We start from the raw sequence: 17,166 nt of genomic DNA, 5'->3' as shown, positions 1-17,166 counted from the left end.
TAGGTATGTGAAACGACTTGCTGCATGAGTGAGTGCCCCGAAGAGCGTTTCACAGCCACTCTGCGCTGAAGCTCCTCACCCTGAAACTACAGCTGGTGCATCCCTCAAGTTTGCTAGTGATGCCTCCGCTGTCAGCTCCCTCATAGCTTAGAACAAGGCCGGCTCATGGCTTGGAGTAGTAAGGCTGAGCTTGTTGGAAAATAGATTTGGGAAATGCAGATGGTCAGAAGTTCCACCCTTGCCGTATTCATGCCTGGAGAGGCCCCACATTTTCTCCAGAATGGGTTCTAGAGCCAGGGAAGGGATGAAGCCAGGTCCATCTGCCTGTTTATCCTCACCCCACACCCAGTGCGGAGCTTGGTGTTAGGACCCATCACTGCACCACCTGCCCGACCAGGGGAGTTGCAGCTCCCATGGGGGAATGTAGGCAGGCTGAAGGAGGGGTTGAACCTGAAGTGAAGGGTCTGAAGACCCAGAGGAACTTCCACCGGGACATCTCTGGTGAGGTGGGTCCTGGCCCCTCCTGTTTTTCAGAGTGTGACTGCGACACAATCCCAGTGCCCCGGTGCCATCTGGTATGGAGACCCTGCCCCTCCCCATTCTCCCTGGTCGGCCTTCCCTTTCCTTTCCTCTTTACCCATCCCTTCCCCAGGAGACCTGATTCCTTTAATATAGTGCAAAGAGCCTTGGATTGAAAGTCCGCATTCTTGTCCCAAGCTCTGCTGTCTGGGCACAGCACCCTTATTTGTAAAGTGGGTATGACCATGGTTCGGAGTGCAGTGAGGATTAAGTACAATGACGATGAGGATGGTGACGAGGAAGATGCTGGAGATGACGATGGCGGTGGTGATAGGAGAGATGGTGAAGGTGGTCATGAGGGTGGCTGATGCTTATTGAGAGCTAACTCTATGCCAGGAACTTTCCTGGGCCTGTAGTGTGCAATATATTATCGTATTAATTCTCGCAACAACCCGGTGAGGTTAATTCTATGATTATCTCAATTATACAAACAAGGAAAGTCAGGTTCAGGTCATGGAGCTAGTACATCACAGCGCCAGGGGAGGAACCCAGGAAATCTGACTCCGGGGACCATGCCCTTAATCACCACGCTGCACAGCCACTGAGGAAAGTGAAAATACTCTGAGAAATGTAAAATTATGTTTAAAGTTATGTTTTTCACATAATTTTCTGAATTATGTATATCCCCCCCAACCCCAGCATGCATTCCTTCTCATCTTCTCTCCTGTCGCCTCGTCTTCTCCCTTCAACTGGTGAAGGAAGAAGGGAAGTAGTATGAGCCCAGTGGGATTCTGGGCCGGCAGCCATGCAGCAGTCCCTGACTGATGGGGCCAGTGGGTGCTCAGAATGACCGGAGAGGCCTGAGGCCCTGGGAGAGGACACTGGGGAGTAATCCTCACTGGGGAAGCTTGGAAGCCACACTGGGCGGTTCTCCCTCTGTGGGGGGGTAACTGAGCTCACAGGGTGCCAAGGGTCCCCAGGCCTGCCAGCGCCCTTTCCACCTACTGCAAGGAGATGATTGACAGAGAGAGGGGGCACAGATGGCAGATGCCCCCAAGGACAGGGCGCGGCCTCTCCACCCCGGGGTGCTGACTGGCTCTGCCCCACCTAGTGGGAGAAGTCCCAGCTGGACGAGGAGTTCATGCATAGCGTGGAGAACGTGTGTGGCTGCGCCAAATACGAGTGTGGTGAGTGAGGAGGTATAGCCGGGGTGGAGGAGTGGGTGCTGGGCTCCCAGTGACTGTGGCCACCCTGCACACCCATCCAGTGAAGGCCCCTGTATGTCTGAGCCGAGAGCTGGGGGTGATGCAGCCGGGCCAGACGGTGGTGGAGCTCTCGGCAGAAGGCGTGTGCCACACCTCCCGCTGTACTGACGAGCTGGACCTTCTCACCGGCTTCTACCAGATCAACACCACGTCTGTGCTGTGTGATGTCCGCTGCGAAGCGGTAGGGGAGCACAGGACGGTGGTGTGTGGGGTCAGGTGGGCTGGCCTGGCAGGGCCCAGGTGCTCCAGGAATCAGAGGGGCCCCTCGAGCTTGGCCCAAGCTCTCTAGACAAGTCTAGACAGTGAGCATCTGGGGCGTCCTCAGAGACCTCTGTGGGAAGTGCTGGGATCGGGGATGAGTGGGAGAGGGCAGACACGGACAGCAAGAGTGAAGGCCTGGCAAGGGTGAGGATTTGACAGAGAGAACCTGCATTTCTGAAGGACATTCTATGCTAGGCACATTCCCTATCTTTGTGGCATGTGTGTTTGTGGTTGTTGCCATTTGTTGAGCACTTCTACAGGCCCAGTATCTAGGACAGGGATTGGCTTTTAGTAAGGGATAAATATTAGTTGAACAGAAGGGGTTAGAATTGTTCCCATTTTTCAGATGAGAAAACTGAGGTTTAAGGAGTTTGACCAACTGAGTCGTTTGTCAAAAGTGCCATAGGAACTGGAACGCCAATTGAGGTGTCTTGGAACCCAAACTGGCAACCGTAATTACCAGCAGTGCTGTCTCTGAAAGGGGTGGGAAAGCTCTTTGACCCCTGGGGCTGGGCCTAGCGACTGCGGCAAAGGAGGCTTGTGGTAGACATAAGATGATGTTCCTTCCTGAGACACAGGGAGCCTCGGAGCCCCCCTCTTGAGCAGGTGAAGGGGAACTTTCTCTGGACTAAGAGATAGGCAGACAGTAGGAAAGGCAGGAAAGTACAGGTGGGCACAGGCTGACCCATCACGTCCCACCCTGCCCTGCAGAACCAGGAGTACGAGCACCCGCGAGACCTGGCAGCCTGCTGTGGCTCCTGCAGGAATGTGTCCTGCCTCTTCACTTTCCCCAACGGCACCACCTCCCTGTTCTTGGTATGCAGCCCCTTCACTGCCCACCTGAAAAGGGGTCCCAGGAGGGGACACGTAGGACCAGAGCCCAGGGCGAGGTACAGACAAGGTCCTGGATAGTGCCAGGTCCTGGGCTACACCTGTCTTTGGAGCTGTGCCCTCTTGGTTCTCTCAGGCCATCCATCTGGCCACAAGTCCCCAGCATTCACTTGTGTGCTCTCCAGCCCGGGGCGTCCTGGATCGCTGAGTGCGCCCGCCACCACTGCAGCAACACTCCCCTGGGCGCTGTGCTTGTCCGCTCACCCATCAGCTGCCCACCGCTCAACGAGACTGAGTGTGCCAAGGTCAGTGCCAGCCGCCTCCTCCTGCAGCACGGCCTGAGGCCGCGGCATCAGCGCTCTTACTCATGCGGGGGGAGGTCCCGTGTGCAGGGGCGTGGGAGGACCGTTTCCATGCAGCCCGTGTGTGTGCCTGCCCTGCCACCCCCACTCCACATCTCTCCATGCATTTTTGTTCTGACCACATCACACGCCACATACTCACACATCACACGGCCACACACACATGCAAGCAAACGTACACTGTCACAGGTTCTAGGCACACTCACAGACACGCCAACACAGGCCATTGGCTGCACACGCCACAGGGACATTGATACCTCAGCATGCCAGTGCATACCACGCACCGTCACACACCACGGCACTCTTGCACATGCACACCATGCAGACACACAGCTCAGTCCTGTGGTGGGCACAGAAATAGCACGGATAGCTATCAGTAGGGCACAGCTCAAGGGAAAGGATTTCCTAGAGGGTTTGGGTTCTTGTTGAATTATTAAAGCTCCTGAAGTTAAGACTGGACATTTAAATATTTCTGGTCTTACCTAGAAAACAAATACACATACACTCAATCATACTCTCATACACACACTTAGATATGAAATCACATGTACACACACACAGGCTCACAAAATCACACACATATACTGAGACCTCCCCCCCACACACACACATACATACACACTTAGTTACAAAGAATTGTCACGTCCATTGTTTTACCCATTTCATAATCAAGGAGGAGGGCTATAAGGGATAATTGCCTCCATTTTAGAGATGGGAAAACTAAGCCCAGAGGAAAGGGGCAACTTATCCAAGATTGAGATAGAGCCCAGGCCACTCACCCGAGTTGGTCAGCCCCTGTATGCCTCCCTCCTTGACCCTCTGTGTGGGGAGCTGCCACTGGAGAGATGGAGGCCCTGCACCATCTTAATCCAGCCTTCAGCCTCACTGGGGGTCACAGGCAGCCTGAGTGCCAGTATCCCAACCCGTCAGTTGAGCCCCTTTGGCTCTCCCATGCCAGGCCAGCGGTCCCTTCTCCCTCTTGCCAGGGCCTGATGGCCAGCTCCCTGGAGCATTATGGGAGGAGAGGAATCAAGTCTCTTGTACTCTTTGCCTCTTGCTGGGATCTTGGCTCTTGGCCTGGACAGGACCTCCCACCTACCTACCCTCCTCTCCCTCCAGGTTGGGGGCTCGGTGGTACCTTCCTTGGAAGGATGCTGCAGGACATGTGAGTGAGCATGGTGGGGGCCCAGGGGTGAGGGGCTCTGGGAGGGCAAGGTGTCATGTTGGGGCTCGGAGAGCTAGGTTTCTGGCCTGGCATCTCTGATGGTGTCTCTTCAGTGGTGAGTAGATGAAAGGATAATACCCCTGCCACGAAGCTCATGGCACTGGCACAGATACGCAGATGGACAGAGGCCATGCTCATGTCCCTGACCCAACACAAGGCCCCTGTTTCTTGTGAGATGGGGGACGTTGGCATATTGCATCCAGGAGGTCAGTAACCCACTGGCTGCTTGACCTCCTCCTGCCTCTGCCAAGTCCCCCAGCCCAGATGCCCCCTATGTGAGTTCTCCCTGTGGCTAGGAGCCCTGTCTCAGAGGGTCCTTCTGGGTGAGATTCAGGCTCACAGGGTCCCTGGTGAGTCTGAGTAAGAGCTCTGTGCAACTGTTCTCACACCCAGTCCCCGGAACCTGCAGCCCTCAACCATAAATGCATGCATGTCCCAATCAGCCTTACGGCCTTTGCCATATGCCTCCACTTCCCCCAGGCTTCAGACCCGTCCTTGGAGGGCTGGGGAATTTGGGACATTTTATGTCCACCTCACGGATGCTGGGCTCAGTGCCTCAATGGCTGAACACAACTCATGTTCCCTGAATGTCCCGTGTGACCTGAGACCTGTATCCCTTTCCCCAGGTTCCCTGGGGACCCTGTTTCCCGTGGTCCCCGTTAGCCCTGCCTCTCCTCCACGGGTTAGTGTCCACTGCCACCCAGGTACTCCTCTCGGAAGCCCATGGAACTGGAGGTGGCAACCGCGTTGCTATTTCCAACAATATTCCTTCTGCTATGTGGCCCCAGCTCTGGGGGTGGGGGAGGGGAGGGCAGCACCCCTGCTCCCTGCCTCTGGTGAAGACCTTTTGGCCAACAGTGCATGCTGGGTAGCAAGCTGCATCCCCTGGGCTTGCATGGGAACGCTTCAGCAGTGCCCACTCATCTGGCGCCCATCAATGCACAATGCTACCACCGCTTTGCTCCCACTGGTCACTCAGCCATCCTTGGTCCAGGGCTCAGAGAGCCATAGCCAGGAAGCATTTGGTTCTGCTGCCTCTCGGGAGCAGAGAGGGAGGATACAAACTTATCTCTGGCCAGGAGTCCTCCAGCCAGCCTGTGTGGTGGGAACCCTCCTGTGGTGAGGCCCAGAGGCCAGCAGAAAGGATTCCCCCCCCCCCCGTTTCCGGCAGGCACCCTGGGGTCCTAGAGCAAGCCCATGCATTTGGCAAATATTTGCCGAGCACCCATGTGCCAGGCCCTGTTCTAGGCACGGTAGACACAGCATAAACAAGTCCTCATGGAGCTGACATTTTAGTGGGAGAGACAAATAACAAGCAGAATATATAACAGGATGGATGCATCTGGTTTTAAGGGGAATGAGCTTTATGGAATTTGGGAGGCTTCATTCAGAAAAAGAACACGAACTTACAAATCCATATTGAGGTGTGAAAGCGAATATTTCTATAGCATGAAGAAAGAAAGAACAGCAAATTGTAGACGGGGCCAGGCAAAAGCAGGCCCTAAAGCTTACCCTCCAACGACATAATTAAAAGTGTGTCTCTGACTGGATGGTGACAGAGTCCTGAATAGACATAGGGAAGAAGGGGGTCAGGGAGGACTGCTGAGGGAAGGAAGGAGTTGCCATTTCAAAAGGGATCGGGATACTCAAGCAGGTGAGGGTGTGAATGAGGCCTGTGATTGGTTGTCTCTGGGAGGCGTGGTCCAGGCAGGAAACTGCACACTTACCAATTTCCATCCCTGTAACAGCTGTGTGAGGTGGGTGACTCCCTGGCCCTGTCTGATAGACAGGGAAACTGAGTGGGACTTCCTCAGCAAGGGTCCAGCACAACTCCTCTCAGTGTTGATGGATAGCCCACCCCTCCAAGGGCCTTAGGTGGTTTAACTGCTGTATGCAAGCGTGGTGCTAGCGTCTGGGGTTTGTATTCATCCAGGGAATTGCAGAATTGTAACGCTAGACGCCCTCTTGAGTAGAAAAGCTGAAGCTCAGAGGGGGGTGAGGTCACCGACAGGGGTTAGAGACAGGGGTTGAATGGGGTGGGGAGGCAGCCTGCCCTGTCCCCAGGTCCCCTTCTCTACCCCACAGCCCCTGAGGCCATCTGACATCTTCCTCTGTGTCTCCTGCCTTCCCTGCCTCCACCTCCTTCCAGGGCACTGAGTTAACAGGCTTTCCCTCTGATGGGGAAGGGCTCTAATGCTGGCGGAGGGACCCTCCAGCATGACACTAACTGCCCCCATCTGGCCCACCCTGGGAGCACTTGTCAGCCACAGCGGCTCACCCACTTTGTCCCCCCAGGTAAAGAGGACGGGCGCTCCTGCAAGAAGGTGACCATCCGCATGACCATCCGCAAGAATGAATGCAGAAGCAACACCCCCGTGCGTGACACACAAGGCCGAGGGAGGGGGCAGCCAGAGATGGGGAGGGCGGGGCCTTTGGGGAGTGGTTGCTGCGCAGGCCGCCTCACTGGCCTTCCGTCTCCAGGTGAACCTAGTGTCCTGCGATGGGAGGTGCCCATCTGCCAGCATCTACAACTACAACATCAACACCTATGCCCGCTTCTGCAAGTGCTGCCGTGAGGTGGGCCTGCAGCGGCGCTCCGTGCAGCTTTTCTGTGCCACCAACGCCACCTGGGTGCCCTACACAGTGCAGGAACCCACCGACTGTGCCTGCCAGTGGTCCTGAGGCCTGGGGCTGGGCTAGGGCTAGCTGGGCCACCTCTGCCACCCCCACTTTCTGCTTCCAGCTGGCCCAGTGTGCATGTGTGTATGTGGCGGGGGCACTAAAGGTCTGGAGAGCTGGTACGTGCTGAGCATGGTGTGGCAGGCAGACAGGGAGTGACCAGAAGAGGCCACACCTGGCCTTCCTGGCTCGCTCTCTGGGCTCCCCCTCCTTCACACTTGGGAAAGTGCCACAGCTGAGGGCTTGGGGAACTCAACTCTGCTCCTGGCTTAAGGTCTGGAATCGGCCCTAGATCAATGCCTGCACATCTCTGGCTGCAGTGCTTTGGTGGCGGGTGTGAGAGCTTTCCAGAGAAGCCAGGACCAGAGCTGGACCCAACACCAAGTGCAGGGTCAGGATGTGAGGGCCCACTCTCCTTCTTGGCCCTTTTGACCACAGGAGAACCACAGACACAGTAAAAGAAAAGGGGGCTTTAATTGCAACATGCAGGCCTGCATATAGCCACCCAGAAAGAATTCTCAAAAGCAGAAAGGTTGGGTTCCAGGCTGTCTCACTGACACCTGTGAGGTCAGGTCCAGAGACCGAGGAGTGGGTCAGTGATGTTCACGTCCCCTGAGCCCCGAGCAGGATGCCCTGGAATCTGTTATTGACATTGTGATTCGGGAGCGATTCAGCAGAGGAGGCCATGCCTGCTCCATACCACCTCCAAGCCCCACCCCAAAGCCAGCCTTCCTGGCAGGTGGGCTGGCTCTTGTGAGGTGGTGATGGGACTTCCTCAGCAAGGGTCCAGCACAACACCTCTCAGTGGTGATGGATAGCCCACCCCTCCAAAGGCCTTAGGTGGTTTAACGGGTACCTTCGGGGTGGCTCCTGGCTTTGCAATGGCCTTTTCTCCAAGAACATAGCAGAGCGGATCTCTGGAGGGGCCTCAGTGTGGGTTTTGTGGTTCAGCCAGTTTCCAACTCACTGCTTCCTGGGACTATTCAGCAGGAGAGCACCTGCCAGTAGAAAACACAAGCCCTGTATGTGTGCAGCCTGAGTCTCTGAGCATCTGTCAGAAGCTTGTCTCTGACCAGAGTGTGTTTCCTAAAGCCAGGGCCAGGTTCTCCTGCCAGCACACTCTGCCGGTGCCCCCCACACCATGCCCCTTTGTTTTGCTGGCTCCAAAGAGAATGAACATGAGGTTCAGGCCCCAGCACTGCCCTGTCTGGAGACGAGTGGCTGCCCTAGTATCCCTAGGGTTGGGGTGAGGGGCCTGTGCCAGCATGGTCCCAGGTGTTCTTGCAGCCTCTTTGTTCCTGTATCTGTATTCCGATTATATATCCAATAAACCATGGGAAGACATTGAGCCTTGGAGCATCTCTGAGGGTGCTGGAGGTCACCCCAACTTCTGCCCCACCTGTGCCCAGCACCACGCTCCACTCAGAGCAGGCCCTCCGTGGTGTCTGCTGGTTGGAACTGAACTGATAGAAGGCTGGCTCCTAGGGGAAGGGCTGGGAAGTAGGAAGGGGGCATTGGGACCTGGGGAGCTAGCACCCAGGTGAGGGGCCTGAGGATTGGTCCCAGCTCTGTGGGGTCAAGGACAGATGCCTTTTGCACAGAACGTGGATGGGGCAGGCCAGGCCCTGAGGGTAGGTTTCATGTTGGCCTCTCAACGTGTCTATATTTATTTCCCTGTTGTTCTCTCATAGAGCTCAGTAAGTGTTTGCAGCCACTGTTGACTGTGCTAGGGTTAGGGAGAATCCAGGGATTGGGTTCTTTGTGGCCTTTCAACTTTAAAGGACCACTGGCACATCGAAGGGACAAGTGGGACAGTGCTTTTCTGGGTTGTCCCATGTGGGGAGGAATAGGAAAATGGAGGTCTGAGGAAGCACCCGCCAATAAGAGGGGGACAATTCTGGGGCCTGGGTCAGTGCTTAGGGTGCAAGAGCTTCACCCCACCTGGAGGGGCAGAGCATCCCCTTGAAGCTAAAACTTGGAAGCCTTGGTTTTTATTTCACAAGTGTCTCCCTTCATGGTACCGCTGTCTACTAACATGTACCCTGGGACTTTTCCTAATGAAAAGAGAGCTTTATAGACTCTTAAGAAGCCTGCTTCTAAGTAAGCCATGGATCAAAGAAGAAATCAGATTGGAAATTAGGCAACATTTTGATCTGCATGATTATGAAAGTATGACACATTAAACTTGTGAGATGCAGCTAACGCAGTACTTAGAGGGACATTTAGAGACTTAAATTCATACTTCTTAATTTCCTATCATTGTAGCCAGAGTGAGGGTGGGACAGGGCTTCCACACTTCTCCATCATTGATGATGATCAAAGGCTTATAATCAGGCACTTTCTTGGCACAATTTACTCCCTAGACAACATATCAGTAGCTTTCAGAGAGAGTTTCAAACCCTGAGCTCAACAGAACATGACTTAAAACATAACTTTTAAAGAGAACTGATTTTAAAATAGGGTTCTATAATATAGCAAGACATTTAGATTAAGATATAAGGTGGTTCTTTAGTCATTGCTGGAATCCCAGTGTTCCTGGATGTTCACTTCTCACTGCCACTCCCAGCTGTTTATGCCCAGGCACAAGCAGGCAGCTTTTGAACAGGGCTGCTCCTAGTTAGCCGTTGTGTAAAGGACAGAGGGCATCAGGTCACGCCACCCAGCCTTGGCCTGACCGTCTTTGTGCAGCCTTGGTTTGGAAGGGTGTCCTTGGGCTGTCCGATGCCTGTTCTTCGTATCCTATCTGTTGCTGGCGACCCAGCTTTGCTGAGTTGACCCTCCTGGGCTGCAGTCGGCACCAGTTCCGAGGCTGCCTGCTTCACCCCGCCTTTCCCTCACAGGTGGGGGTGAAGGTGCTCACAGGTGGCCATAGCTTTGATGGTCATACCCCATCGCTGGAATGACAGTGCTCCTGGCTTTTTATCCCCAACCTCCCTTCACTCCCACTCAGCCACCCCCTCCTGCCTGCTCCTCCTGGAAGCTAACCTCCCACCCCAAACCTTTGGCCAAAAGTCCCAGTCTTGTTCCCCCAGCCCCCTCCTGGGAAACAAAATATTTTAGGTTAAATCACTTTCCTGAAAGATTGACAAGTAACTCATCAATCAGCATGACACCCTGCTCCGTACTATAAGGAGGACTGGAGAGGGTGAGGGTTTTAAACTTTAATTAATGGTGCCCAATTGCCCTCAAAAAGCCAATACCAGTAATATTGGTATGAGTGTTCATTGATACAATTTGTAGACATTGATGTGCATTACAAATACATATCGCCTTGGACTAAGCCATCCCATTTCTATGCAGGTGGGGTAGGCTGTACAATGGCGCCTGTCCACACGTTAGTGCCAGGAACCTCTGACTCTGTTACCTTCCATGGTAAAAGGGACTTTGTGGATGTGAATAAGTTGGGTCCAATGTAATCACAGGGTCCGTATAAGAGAGAAGCAGAAGGCTCAGAGTCAGAGACAGGAGATGTGATAACAGAAGCTGAGTTTGGAGGGATGCACTTTGAAGTCAGAGGAAGGGGCCACTGGCCAAGGATGTGGACAGCCTCTAGAAGCTGGAAAAGGAAGAAAGGGATTCTCCCCTGGAGCCTCTAGAAGGAACAGGCCTTCCAACACCTTGATTTTTAACCCAGTGAACCTGATTTAAGACATCTGACTTCTAGAACGGTAAGAGAATAAATCTGTGTTATTTTAAGGCACTAAGTTAGTCATGACTTGTTACAGTAGCAATAGGAAACCTATACAAGAAATAATTTATACAAAAAAGCACGTGCCAGTCAGGATGTGTGTTGCAGCATTGTCTTAAGTTCAAAACAATGGATATCTTTAAATACCTCTCAGTAGGGTGATTAAATAAACTATTAATAGTCCAGCCACACCATAGAATAATATGTAGCCCTTTTGTATAGTGACATGGTGAGCTCTCCAGGATATGTTAAATGAAGAAAGAAATGTGTGTGTCAGTTCCCACAGACTGACCCACCACCGTGGTGTACCTATGTGGGGACACACACATACACACCCCTATATCCATCTCTTTCCCTTGAAGGATTTTCAGGGCTGAGCAGGGCCCTTTCTGGCTGTTTGAACCAGCTTGTTCAATGGCAGTGCTGGTCCTGGAATAGCCTGTTTGGTTCTGAAGGTCCCAAGGTCTGTCACTCTGTACAAGGGGATGAACTGACCACCCCAGAATAGCCTCAAGTTTCAAGGGGAATCTATAGTATCTCCTACAACCCTTGTTTCATCCCCACTCTCTGTGCATGACTTAAAACTTAAGAAACCCCAGAGGCACCACCAGACAGGTAAGAAACAGAAGTCCATGGTGGGAGGATGAAGAGAGTAAATGTCAAATACATGGTGATCGAAGGAGACTAGACTTTGGGTGGTGAGCACACAATACAATATACAAATGATGTATTATAGAATTGTACAATTGAAACTTATATAATGTTATTATCCAATGTCATCCCAATAAATTTAATTTTTAAAAAAAGGAAGAAAGAGAAGCCCAGGACCCAGCCACTCAGAGAGCTGGTAGCGAGCTGGGCGGTTGCCCAGCCTGCAGCCCCCTGTGACGTATTTGCAAACACGAGGGGTTTTGAGCCCCAGAACCATCCCATTTTCCTTGCTTCAGGCTCAAGTTCCAGCCCTGATTTTCTGGGCTTAATCCTCTTCCTGTGGAAATCAATAAGGACATTGTGATGGAATGATTCACGTTCAAGGTCAGGCCGGAGCAAATTGGAGGCGACATGCTGATTTTACTGCCCTCACCGAGCAGAGAGCCAATCCTGCTCACAGACCCTTTAACCCTTTGCTTGCCACTGCTGTCAGTGATGTTAGCACCTGCCCCCACTTCAGCCTCCTTCCCGAGGCCTAGGTCTCCAGGGTCTGTTCACCCATTTGTGGCCCTACCTTTCACATTTCCTCAAGGAGTCTCACACCCTTGTCATGGTGGTTTGAGGAAAGCACATGGCAATCACAGCACCAAATCAAACAGGAACAACTACAAGACAAAAGTCAACCACTACTTGTGTAAATTCATTGATCACATCTTGTCCCAGGAAATCTCTCTCTCAGAAGAGTTTCCCCTTTCAAACCTCTTTTCAGACTTACAGCCCCCACCCCACCCCCCACAATCACTTTCCTGGGTTGTCCCACATGGGGAGATAGAGGTGAAGGGGAACCAAATTCCTCATTTTTTGTTTTATTATGCGTAGCAAGTCAGATCTTTTCTGTGGCTACAACATGATAGTTTATTTCTCCCTCCTACAAAAAAAGAAGAAGGAGAAGAAAGGAGAAGAAGGAGGAGGATGAGGAGGAGGACGAGGAGGAGGAGGAGAAGGAAAAAAGAGAAGAGAAAATGAAAGAAAAGGAAAAAAAGAAAAGAAACCAAAACAGGTGTTCCTGAGTAGCTGGAACCTTTCATCCAAAATGATTCAGAGACCCTGGCTCCTCTGTTTTGTGTCTACCATCTTCAACACAAGCCTTCCAAAGGTGCCATGCTCATCTGCATCAAGCCAGCCCCAGGAGGAGTGCAGGGAGCACATGCTGGGGGGTTGGAGGTGCGAGACTGAAAGTGGCTTGCTGTCTTCCACTCACATCCCACCGACCAAAATTCAAGTACAGGGCTACACCTGAATGCAAGGGATACTGGGAAATGTAGTCCAACTGTGTGCCCAGAAAAAGGCGAAGATGGGTCTGGTGGACATTGTCTTTAGTGAGGAAGTGGAGATAGTGCAGACAACTCTGAGAAATTTGGCTGAGAAGGACAAAAGAGAGATGGGGCATGAGGTCAAGAAACGGTTTATTTGTTTAATGGTTTGAGGAAGTGACTTGACCATATGTCCTGGAATGAGCCAGTGGAGAGAGAAGAAGGGTTTTGCTGAGAGAGTAAGCATCTCAGAGGGCTGGCCTGAGGAGGGACGGTGATGGATAAAGGCGCCTCTGGCTGGGCAGACTCTGCCCTAGATCTTTATGCATCTCTGTGTCCTTGGTGTCTAACACGGGGCCTGAAAAATGAGCGTGAACAGGCCTCTAAATATGAAAGTGAGGAGCCCGGGCAGCAAGAAGTTAAAGGGCATAGGGGTGGGCAGAGCCAGTGAGCCAGGTGCCCCCACAATACTGTGGCTGTGGCGGTGCCAGTTAATCCCCTGCAGCAGGCAGGAGGCCTGCACAGCTGTCTCTCCCAAGCTGGAACCGCACCCCCCACCCCAGGCTCTTTGCTCAGAGGTCCTGGCCGCGCAGGGATTGGGGGGAATAAGGTGAGCAACAGTGTGGGGACAGAGCCAGGAGTGCAGTTTCCAGGCTCTCGGCCTCACGTGGAAAGGTGCTGGCTCAGGTAGTAAATGGCCATGAACTGTGATTGGATGGCCATCAGCTGTGGTTAGTTGGCCTTCACCTGTAACCAATGAACTATTGGCCACTAATATAACTGCTGTGGCTACGCTAGCAGAAAATGGGGGGCTAGCAAGAAGATGGTGGCTGAGCTAGCAAGAGTGGATTGCAGCTAGCAAATGAGATTGGTTGGCAGAGAGAAGTGAACGGCATGTTGCGGATAGTGTAGCTCCTGCTTCCTGTGTCTCCAACCCAGCCATCAGTGAGAATGTAGTGGGTATGACTCCCCTGTCTATGGCTTTGTGGGTGTTCTTTTTGGCCTCACCATGTCCTGCGTTCTTATGTGGGGAGCGGGAGCTGAGACCCTGCATGGCAAACAGGGTGGGTAACTGGTCCAGCTCCTGCACCCTTGGAGAACTCGTTCTCCAGAGTTGAGCCATTCTCTAGGCTTGCTACTCAGCCCCTACTTGCCAGGAAGACCCACTTCCCTCTGGGCCAGTGTCTTCCCCAACCAGCTGAACCCCAAAGTCTGCTCCTGCTCCTCCCACATGGTGTCCATTCCTGACTCTACACCTTTACCTGTGGCCTTTGCGTCACCTGGAATGCCCTTTTCCTCCCTCTGCCTAGGAAGTTCCCACCTGACCTTGACACCAGCCTTAAGTCCCACCTCACTGCAAAACCCCAGCCCACAGGATCCTTCTTTTGGCCTCTGGTACCCCACGGCCCTAGGTTCTGCTCGTCTGCGGCATCACTTGCCGGCCTGTGTCTCTGCTCTGCTCAGAGCAGGGGGATGCAGGCCTGGCTGCCATACTCATTCATCATTCATCCACATTTCATTCACAACAGATGAGAAAGCTAAGGCTCGGAGAGGTTAAGTGGCCACACAGCTGGAGAGTGGAAGAGTCAGGATTCGAGCCCATGCTTGTTTAACTCCAGATTCCACACTCCTGTTTTCCTTCTCAGCCAGGAAAGAGCATGAAGAGTATTATTGATGAGGGCCTAGTAGCTTGTTTTCTAGGACCCTCCCTCCAAGAAGCCAGAGGGAGCAATGGAAAGAGGGTTCTAGTTTCTCTTCAGTCCATGACCAGTTACAGAATGTTGACAAATTTCAAGCTTCAGCCCCCCATTGTGAGGAGGGGTAACAGGTTTTGCATCCCAGGGTTGGCATGAGGGTCAAGTGAGATCATGGATGGCAACGGGCTGGACAACTGCAGAGACTGTAGCCATGTGTGAGGCTGCCTGGCTGAGCGAGGCCATCCCAGCCCAGCCGTGCCCGGGGCAGGAGAAAAGCAGGAGCAGAGAAGAGCCCGACCCAGCCCCAGCCCACCCCCGTGCAAGAGCTCGGGGCTCACAGCTCAGTCTTTGCCTCTGCTGTGCCCCAGCCAGCTGTGCATCCTACGTCTGTCCTACCTGAACTAAATCCCCACTTATAGATTGTTGGAGTCGAATAGGGAGCAGGATGCAGTGGAGGAGCCTGGATTACGGGGTCAGGCTCTGTCTCTGAACAACTGTATGATTTATGCTCTCCAAATCTCAGTTTCCTCATCACTAAAACGGGAATAAGAATCTGGCCACGTGATGGTAAGAATATTTGTAGATAAAGCCCCTGGCCTATGGTAGGCACTTAATGGATGGAGCTATTGTTACCATTATGGACCGAACCTTAAAGATCATATTCTTGGAATTCCATGTTTTCAGGAGTAGGGACCTGGTTGTAGACAGAGACAGTGATTCACCCAAGGTCTCACTGCAAAGTGAACAATGCTGGAAGCAGCACCAGACTTCAAACCCAGTGTTCCTTCCATTGCCTCCTCCAGGGGGTCTTCTCTGAGCTCCAACCCAGGCTGGTCCTCCCTGCTCTGACCTCACAGCCTCCACTGTCTGAATCACCAGGCATTTCAAGTGCTCTGTCTCCTTCTAAGACAGAAAGCTTGCCAGATAGGATCCAACCTCTTGCTCTTGTCTTAGCCTCCCCAACAGTAACTATTACAAGGCTGGGTCCTCTGCAAGGTGTTTAGATCCCTGTGGAAAGATTTCTGGGACCTGGCTGAGCTGGGGGATATCAACTCCCAGGATGGAGGGGGGAGAAAAGTAAGAGAGGGAAGGGTTAAAGGCTCGGCAGCTGGGGCGGGCAGCCTGCAGCCAGCCCAGCCCTACACTGGGAGGCCTGTGCCATTCCATTCCTTTGCAGATCAGTTACACCCAGCTGTCTCCCTCCCCACCTCAGTGCCCCTCGGATTAGGCGGGAAAGGATCCCCGGCCTGCAGCCTGCACACGGCCCATGGGGAACAGCGCCTGCAGCCCACGCCTCCACGACAGCTGCTGAGTGTCAGGCAAGAACATAGATCAGCGGGATCCTGGCAGAGGTGCCCCCAGCCCAGGCCCTGCCCCCAACATGTGCAGGAGGGGCCGCCTGAGGAGAAAGGGGGTCTGTAAGGGATTTGGGAGGTACAGGGAAGGGACTGCTCCCAAAAATACCTCCTCTGCCCATATGTCACTATGCCTCAAATTCTGCATTAGACATCTTAGAAACTTTGGGTCTTCCAAAGACACCAATTAAAAACGACACTCCACGGTGTGGCTGGTGTTCTTGTGCACGGCTTGACTGGAAGGTCTTGGTAAATTCTTTTTTTGAAATGATTTTCTTTTTTTATTTTTAAATTAAAGTTTATTAATTTAAATAACCATTGTGAGTAGAGTTACACAGGTTTCAGGTGTACAATTCTGTACTACATCATCTATATGTCACATTGTGTGTTCACCACCCAGAGTCAGTTCTCCTTCTATCACCATATGGGTGGTAGATGAGGGTAAAAGGGATAAAATATACGGTGATATCTTGGTAAAATTTATGAACATTTTAGTTTACAAAGTATATATGAAGTCCCTCAAAAATGTCTATTCTTTCGTCTAGTAGTTTCACTGAAGATTTTAACTTCAAGAAGAATTTCTTTTCCTGACTTGATTTTTTTTTAATTAAAGTTTATTGGGGTGACAATTGTTAGTCAAGTTACATAGATTTCAGGTGTACAATTCTGTAATACATCATCTATATCTCACATTGTGTGTTCACCACCCAGAGTCAGTTCTCCTTCCATCACCAGATATATTTGACCCCCTTCAAGAAGAATTTAACTTAAATAGCTTATAATATTGTAAAAAATGTTGCAGGCTATAGTTTCAAGGTTTAAAAACCTAATGTCATGAAACTCTCAAAAAAGCCATATAAAATGACAAAGGAAATTTCATAACTAGAAAATACTTGTACCTGTAATGAAAAACATGAAACAGCTCCATCAGTAGGCCAGATATGTGAAATTTCTTGAAGCTGTAAAGCAAATGGGAGGCAGGACGGTGTACAGGTTGAACACTGTCTAGGTTCTCATACTAGTTGCTTCACTTACTAGTTCTGTGACCTTGGGAAGTTACTGAATGTCTCTGAACTTCAGTTGCCTCAACTATAAAGTTGGAATAATAATTACAATAGTTGTGAGAATTATATGAAGATTCAAAGAAATTGTATGTAGGAAACATTGTTGTGATCCCACCAGCAGAGGAACCAGTTTCACCTAATGCGTGAACGGTTATGGTATGGATCCCCAGCCAACCACTTACATTGCTGCTAAGGAACCTCACACAGTACCAATTCGGATTCATCTAGACTTTTATTATAAATATTATTAGTCAAT

The 17,166-nt window shown here is 51.9% G+C and overlaps 1 protein-coding gene across 2 annotated transcripts in view; it reads left to right on the top strand.

Moving 5' to 3' along the window:
- OTOG (otogelin) overlaps nt 1-8,472 on the top strand; it is a 73,751-nt gene extending 65,279 nt beyond the window's left edge. For both annotated transcript variants that reach the window (XM_033121562.1, XM_033121561.1), the window contains exons 49-56: nt 535-575; nt 1,631-1,706; nt 1,787-1,965; nt 2,757-2,861; nt 3,062-3,181; nt 4,358-4,403; nt 6,759-6,838; nt 6,945-8,472. In XM_033121562.1, the coding sequence (XP_032977453.1) occupies nt 535-575; nt 1,631-1,706; nt 1,787-1,965; nt 2,757-2,861; nt 3,062-3,181; nt 4,358-4,403; nt 6,759-6,838; nt 6,945-7,145 (848 nt within the window). In that variant the 3' untranslated portion in view covers nt 7,146-8,472. The remainder of the gene's footprint in view (nt 1-534; nt 576-1,630; nt 1,707-1,786; nt 1,966-2,756; nt 2,862-3,061; nt 3,182-4,357; nt 4,404-6,758; nt 6,839-6,944) is intronic.
- Nucleotides 8,473-17,166: the final 8,694 nt, after the last annotated feature.

This window comes from Rhinolophus ferrumequinum, chromosome 11 (genome assembly GCF_004115265.2).
Source record: "Rhinolophus ferrumequinum isolate MPI-CBG mRhiFer1 chromosome 11, mRhiFer1_v1.p, whole genome shotgun sequence".
NCBI lineage: Eukaryota > Metazoa > Chordata > Mammalia > Chiroptera > Rhinolophidae > Rhinolophus > Rhinolophus ferrumequinum.
This window is presented reverse-complemented; position numbering and strand designations above follow the sequence as displayed.